The following is an 8,018-nucleotide window of genomic DNA, read 5'->3' as shown; positions in this document are numbered from 1 at the left end:
CCTAAGCTGGCAGTCAGACATCCCTCTGGCAGCCTGGGAGCTCTCCGAGGATGTCCACTTGCCAGAGGGGAGCAGGCCTAAGCTGCAGTCGGACATCCTTAGCGCTGCTGAGGAGGAGGGAGAGGCTCCCACCACTGCTTGGCTTCCTCCATCACTGGGCCAACCAAGCCTCCTGCTTGCTCCAGTTCCATGGCTGCCAGCCGCCATCTTGCTTGGATTAATTTGCATATAGTCACTCTGATTGGCTGGTGGGCATGGCTTAAGGCATAGCAAAGGTATGGTCAGTTTGCATGTTTGTCTTTTATTAGTGTGTATATATGTATGTATGTGTGTGCACACACACACATACATACATATATGGAATATAATGAACAAAATAAACTAACAAAAGAGATCCAAGACATGGAAGCAGGGAACAGAATGAATCTCAGAAGGAAGAAAGGGGAGGGGGGCAAAGGAAGAGATTAATCAAAGAATTTAATGCATATATACATAACCATGGACATACACAATAATGCAGTAGGCCTTGCAGAGGGCAAATGTGGGGTGAAAGGGGGTCAAAGGGAGGAGAAAGAGTACATTTCTAATACTTTCAACGGTAAAGATAAATTTAAAAAAATTTTTTTTGAAATAATTTTAGCTTTATAAAAAAGTAACAAAGCCCCAGCCAGGTTGCTCAGTTGCTTGGAGCATTATCCTGTACACCAAAAAGGCTGTGGATTTGATTCCCAATCAGAGCACATATGTAGGTTCAATCCCTAGTCTGGGCGCATAGAGGAGGCAACCGATCAATGTTTCTCTCTCATATCAGTATTTCTCTCTCTCTTTCTCTTTCTCTCTCTCCCTTGTTCCTTTCCTCCACCCTCCCCTCTCTTCCTCTAATAATTAGTAAACATATTTCCTTGGGTGAGGATTTTTAATTTTTATTTTTTAATTTTCACCCAAGGATCTTTTCCCATTGATTTTTAGGGAGAGTGGAAGAGAGAAAGCCAGAGAGGAATATCGATGTGAGAGAAACACATTGATTGGTTGCCTCCTGTAAGAGAGGAGCCTGCAACCAAGGTAGGTGCCCTTTATCGGAATCAAACCCAGGACCCTTCGATCCATAAGCTGACACTCTACCCACTGAGCCAAACCAGCTAGGGCTTGGGTGAGGATTTTTTAAGTTGCAAAAATTGTATATGCCCTTCACCCACCTTCCCTCAATTTTAACATCTTATATAACCACGTTATAATTATAAATGTCAAGAAGTTAATAATGGGGTGGTGCTATTAGCTAAACCACAGACTTCAAGCAGACTTCATCAGCTTTTCCACTAAAAGCCTTTTATCTTTATTCCAGGGTCCTACACAAAATTGAGCTGTCAAATCTCCTTAGACTTCGCCAATTTCTGACAGTTCCTGAGTCTTTCCTTGTCTTTTATGACTTTTAGAGTCCTGGTCAGTTATTTTGTATAATGTTCCTCAATTTGGGTTTGTCTAATGTTTTATTATTATTAGATTATGTACCTTTGGCATAAACAGCACAAGTGTGAGTGCCCGTTTGGTACAGACCATGGGGAGATGATGTCAGTATATCTTATTACTACTGGTGAGGTCATCTTCATCACTTGAAGTAGTATCTGTAAGTTTTTTAATATAAAGTTACTATTTCTCCTCTGCAATAAATAAATAACTTAGCAGAAATGCTTTTAGACTATGCAAATGTCATGTTTCTTCTAAAATTTTCATCTATTAATTTTAACATCCATCAGTGGATCAGGCCTGCAAACAACTATTACTGTGGCATAAAGAGAAAGTAGAGATTATAGTAGTTCCCTAAAAAAAGGATATTTATAGTTATTTCAACTAAGCTCCTTGGCTTTCTGGCTTTTGGACAGCAGACTAGATTCTAGTTTCAGTTCCAGGACCTTCTTATTGGATACCCTTAGGCGAATTATTGAACTGCTCTGGGCCTCACCATCATCTCCATAAAATAACTTCTCCGCCAAACTTAATTACCAGGTGAGAAAGAGGATATATAAAAGAACTTTAAAAGGATGTGAAAGGGCTTATAAGGTTACTAGAGGCCCAGTGCATGAAATTTGTGCACAGGGGTCCCCTCAGCCCAGCCTGCACCCTCTCCAATCTGGGACCCCTAGGGGTATATCCGACTGCTGGGATCAGGCCTAAACCAGCAGTCAGACATCCCTCTCGCTATCTGGGACTGCTGGCTCCTAACCATTCACCTGCCTGTCTGCCTGATCACCTCTAACCCCTCTGCTTGCCTGCCTGATTGCCCCTAACTGCCTCTGCCTGCTGGCCTGATCACCCCTACCTTGCCCCCCTGCTGGCCTGATCACTCCTACCTTGACCCCTTACTGGCCTAATTGACCCTAACTTGCCCCCATGCCAGCCTGATCGCCCCTAACTTGCTCCCCTGATGGCCTGATCGCCCTTAACCGTCTCTGCCTTGGCCCCTGGCCTAAGCTGCAGTCTGGACTCCCTCTGTAGGAGGTGACCTGGTGGATCAGGGGAAGGCGCCACCCCCATTACCCCGCTGCTGCTGCCACTGCTGGCCTGAGGCTGGCCCTTCGCAGCTGCACCTAGGCCTTCGCAGCCATGTCTCAGCCCTCGCAGCCGCTCTGGCTTTGTTCAGAAGGACATCCGGAAGGTCTTCCAGAGGACATCTGCCCTAATTAGCATTTTACCCTTTTATTAGTATAGATATTATTCTTGATACCATCAACTCTAACTACTGTAAAATACTATGAGAAAAACTGTAATATGGAGATATAAAGCTGTTTCACCACCTGGTCCTGTGTGTTTTAGCTAGATGATCAGAATCAAGATCTTGCTAAGAGAATCAGAGAGAAAAATGATACAGATTTGCAATGTGTTTATTCTTTCTCCTTTTTCTGATAGCCATCTCAAGGCTCACATTCACTTGGGCTCACATATCAACTTCCTTCCCTTGCCCATATATAAAGTCAATATTACCCAGATGATTTCTTTCCTGATACATTGGCTATTCCAAATTCCACAGAGCTGTCTCTTAGCAGCCAAAGGAGGAACTTACCCACAATGCTATCGACCTGAGCATCTGCTGTATTAGCTGCACCACTCCGACGATCCAGCAGGGATTCAGTCCTATCTGCTGCTGGCAAACGGGGCTGCTGTTGAGGAACACACACAACACACAAGCAATACTTTAATAGCAGGCTATTTCAGAACTAAATCCAAAAGGCTCACACTTCCACCCATGGGCTGGCTTTAGAGAAGCAATATTAGGGGCTAGAGACAAGGAGAGATGAAGAAGGCTCAACATCACATAAAAAAATAAATGGCTAAAAATTCACTAACTTAGGAGTATTTTCCTTAAAAAAAAAATTAGAAAGTGTCATGATTTTGCTACTATTAAAACATAGTGTGTTTTTTAAGATCCATGCTTTATTCAAAATGTGAAAATGAACATGATCATATCATAAACAGCTCAGAGACTGATGAAAAAGATGCCTGGAAGCACAATGTGGCCCTAATGTGCCCTTGGTTCCAGCATGTCGACCAAGGTAAACTTGGACCAAAGTCCTTGAGGACAGAGTGTTGAAATCAGCCTATTAAGCTCTCTGAGGGGAGGACTTTGCCTCAGATTTATACAGGGCCTTGTACATGGGAAGTACTGAAAAAGAAACATCAATTTTATTTTATGTTTAAAGATCTGGAGGCAACTTTATGCCTCAAGGAAATCCTCGCACTTTTTGAAAAACACGCTAGCAAGAACACATGGAACCACCCAGATTGCAAACATCTTAAAAGGCTCACGGCTCTGATGCTGAACCAGCCTCTCACAGGTAACAGGCACAAGAGGACTGCTGTAGATTCTCCTTTTATCTATTTTTAATATACTCTGCCACTTCTTAAATGAAAAGGAAAAAATTATAAATGATGTAAAGATTCATAATGACAAGGAGGAATTAAAGTAAAAGAGGAGAAAAGATAAAGGCAAAATCTTACCTCTGAGTGACACGGGTCTGCTGATCCAATGCTATGGTTTGCTCCAGCCAATGAGCTGAGAAGGCCAAAGCCTTGGTTCCTATCTGAAAAGAAAAAAATACTATCACTGAAAATTTTAACTTACATTTTAAGTTGTTAAAATGACTGTGATGATGAAACAATGGCTAGTTCCTCACTATAAAAGTTCTAACTGTAAAACATAGTTTTTACCTATTACCATACTCTCTAAATACTGAATAATTTTCAAAAATCAGAGTGTTAGTCCAGGTCAAATATAATGACAGAACCATTATAACATATCTTCTGTTTGTCAAGATTAACAGCATTGATGTTTTAATAGTCACTATGAATTAGTAATATCCCAGTGTTTTAAAGTGAAGAGGAACATGCATGCCTTTTTTGAAAAACAGCTCTAATTTTGATATAAATGAGCTACTTGCAGTTAAGGCCCCTGATACTCTCGATATTTGTATTTACAATGGAGGACAAATCTAGAGCAGAACGTCTAGAACTGATGAAAGTAAAGGCCCAAGCCCTGATTTGATAGTGTCCCCCCAAACCCACCTGGCACTTAATAAAACTACCCCAGTATTCAGTAGGCAGTATTCTCCCTACTTCCAATGGAGGCAGAATCTCTGAAACAGAGGACGAGGAATCTGAACTTTTACCACGTACTCCAGGAGAGTGTTAGCATCAGGGACACTGAAAACAAAACACTGCCACAGAGTAAAACATGAAACCCACATCTCAAGAGTCTAACAGTATAGAAGTCAGAGAACTCTCTCAAAAAAAGACAACTTCCTCCAACCTTGCCTTTCCTCTCCCTAGCTCTGCTCTCTTCTTTCTTTCAACCACCTACAAACTTCCTGTGTCCTCTCCCCGGCCAGGTGGAATGCTGTCAGAGGCTCAGGCACACACAGGTATCAGAGAGAGCCCCGTGCATCTCAGCCCTCCTTCCTTTTCCCTGGGGGAGATTTGCCTTTTCAACAGGGACAAAGCCGAGGTGTGGCCTCCTGGGTCTAGAAGGCAGCTTGTTCCAACCTCTCCCCACATGGGGAGCTGCCTCGCCCTACTGCGTGTGGCTATTGACCCAGTACCTCGGCCTTGAAGGCTTCAGTTCTGAACGCCTGCTGCTGCCCTGCTGCCTTTCCTGCTCCACAGCCTCACCTGGGGGAGCAGGGCCACAGGCGCAGGTGCACCCTGGAGCCCCTTTCACCTCCTCATCCAGCTTGCCCATTCTGGGAGTAACTCTCCAGGCCAAATGCCTGGATGTGCTCCATCCAGGACCAGGCACTGAGGTTTCAACGAGATAGGCTGCAGAGGCTGAGAAGTAGCTCCATGTGGTGTCCCACACTGATGGTTCTACTAACAGAGGGAGATTTACTCAAACAGCAACATAATTCTTTCTTTTTGGCCAATGTGCTATATAGACTTTACAGCAGTTGTATACAATTGTGTAATACTCAGACTGGGATTTCACATGGCATGAGGATACACAAGGGCTCTTATAAAGTACTTTAGGCTCTTGTACAAAAGGCATTATCTGAGTAATAGAGTGCTGCTGTAAGAAAACACTTCTATTAATGAAAATAACTTGGATTTGGGTAATTTTCAAATCCAATTCACAAACCTCTCCATATTCTAATTCCACAGCTTATGTTTTTCCACTGTTGGGCAATATCTAACCTTGGCAGGTCAGACTGCAATCCAAGAAGAATGCCATCTTGGGTATGTTATTAGACCAAAGCAGTCTATTTAAAAGGCCTGATTCCTTCAAATGTCTGCTGCAAAGGAGGGGATCTGGGATAGGCAGGAGTTGAGGGAGCTAGGCTCGTCGCTGAATACCGTAAACTTTTTATTTCATGTTCATGTGTTTACTAGTCAAAGAGATTTGTTGTTAATCTAATGATTATGTGCTAAATGTATTTACACAATAAAAAAATGAACGTCCCAATTTTTCAAAATTATGAAAAAGAATAGTGGGAAGAAAAGTGGGCTAGGTCAGAAAGCCTGGATTTCATTCCTGGCTCTGCCTACCAGTGCGAACTTGGACAAAGCAATCTTTCTGTGCCTTAATTTTCTGTCCTGTGAAATAAGAGGGTTGCTATACATGACTGCTAAAGTCCATTCTGCTCTAGAAGTTAGTGATTTTATAAAGTAAAGAGGCATTCTTTATCTTCTCTTGACAGTAAATTTGAGTTGGCTGAGCTTAGATATTTTAAAAAATTACTTAATAGAGAGAAAAACAAGAACCTTAAATTTCAGAACCCTTCTAAGGTTCACAGATGAATGAATTTATAATCAGGTTCTGGGCTAATTAAAATAAACTGGAAGGACTTTTGCTCAGTATTTTCTTATACACAATGGAGCATTTAGTTAACTAACAAGAGAGTTCACTATGTTCTTACTGCTTATATTTTAAGAAAGTTTTATGCATAAATTTTCCCAATTAGTAAAACAATTTATGTTTGTTTATCCAAAGCTGATAGCTCAAAAATCTTTGAGCTTTTACTTTACACATTTACAACTTTAAAAAAACTCAGTTTTGCTTAGTTAGTTCAATGTTTAGCAAAATTCTGCCCATGTGCACCCTCTGTAAAGGCTATTCTTCTTATAGAAAAGGATTACACAAATCTTCCCTTGTTTGTCAGATTTTTCTCCACCGATTCAGGGCATGGAAATGCCATCCTATTAAGAAGGATTTATTCTTTTAGCAGGTAGTTGTTGAAACTGGCTTTAGTATCTATGGTTTTATTGATACCACAAAATACTAGAGTAGGAAGGAATAAATTAATCCACCTACTCAACTGATTCTTCTGGAACCTCAGAGCGGTGGAAAGGGGAAGTTGTTAAGTCATTTATTCTGAAAGGCATAGTAAGTATATTAAACTCTGGTTATGAAAACATCCCATTCAATTTCAGTAGACTAGTAAATTGGCACCAGTGGAACAATAGATAAAAATGACAGTACCATGAAGAAAAAAATCCAGTGGTGCTGGTCATGAGCATAGAATTCTTCCAGGGAGTGTCAGAAACAAAACCAAAGCCTCTAAAACAGTGATGGCGAACCTATGACACGCGTGTCAGAGGTGACATGCGAACTCATTTTTTTGGTTGATTTTTCTTTGTTAAATGGCATTTAAATATATGAAATAAATATCAAAAATATAAGTCTTTGTTTTACTATGGTTGCAAATATCAAAAAATTTCTATATGTGACACGTCACCAGAGTTAAGTTAGGGTTTTTCAAAATGCTGACACGCCAAGCTCAAAAGATTCGCCATCACTGCTCTAGAATAAAGATTTGAAATGGGAAATTCTTAAACCTTGGGAGGAGCTTTTCTTATTTATTTTAAATGAAAGTTTCAAGAAAACTATAATATATGAAATTACGTGCATATCTCTTTACAAATCTAGAGACATCTAGAGAATTAAAAACCTAGGCAAAAAGGGAAATTTTAATATGGTGAATGGGCAAAGTCATTCTTTAATAAAGTATATTTTTCTTCTAATTTTCTTTGCTCTTCTCCACTAATTTATCAAGGCAATATGATAAGCATATAAATTTGGAGTTAAAGGCATGGATTTGAATCCTAGTTCTACTACTTACTGTGTGATCCTGTACAAGTTATGCCCTTGTACCTCAGTTTCTAGATTTATGCAGAGGGTATACCATTTCTTACCTTGCAGAACTATTATAAGGGTTAATAATCATAATAGCTAACATGTACTGAGTGCTAACTACAGGGTGGGCCAAAGGTAGGTTTACAATTGTTCATATGGAAAATAACACAATAATTACTTAATTAATAATTATACAAGAATAAACTGCTTCCTGTCCTCACAACTGAAAACCTACTTTTGCCCTACTCTGTATGTGTAAGTTAACATTCTCAGTACTAAAGATGCAATGCTCCTTTAGTCCTCACAATTAACAAAATATGTCCTCTACACACAAACAGAAATCAACTTTTATCTCCTTTATTTTGTTATCTTCCTTACAGAGGATTTATTTTATTATTCT

The 8,018-nt window shown here is 40.3% G+C and overlaps 1 protein-coding gene across 1 annotated transcript in view; it reads right to left on the bottom strand.

Moving 5' to 3' along the window:
• AAGAB (alpha- and gamma-adaptin binding protein) overlaps positions 1–8,018 on the bottom strand; it is a 54,699-nt gene that overhangs the window by 13,023 nt on the left and 33,658 nt on the right. The window contains exons 6-7 of the mRNA XM_006758396.1: positions 3,994–4,076; positions 3,059–3,155 (exon numbers count right to left, since the gene is read on the bottom strand). Coding sequence (XP_006758459.1) covers positions 3,059–3,155; positions 3,994–4,076 — 180 coding nt within the window. The remainder of the gene's footprint in view (positions 1–3,058; positions 3,156–3,993; positions 4,077–8,018) is intronic.

This window comes from Myotis davidii, unplaced genomic scaffold (genome assembly GCF_000327345.1).
Source record: "Myotis davidii unplaced genomic scaffold, ASM32734v1 scaffold673, whole genome shotgun sequence".
NCBI classification, from domain to species: domain Eukaryota; kingdom Metazoa; phylum Chordata; class Mammalia; order Chiroptera; family Vespertilionidae; genus Myotis; species Myotis davidii.
This window is presented reverse-complemented; position numbering and strand designations above follow the sequence as displayed.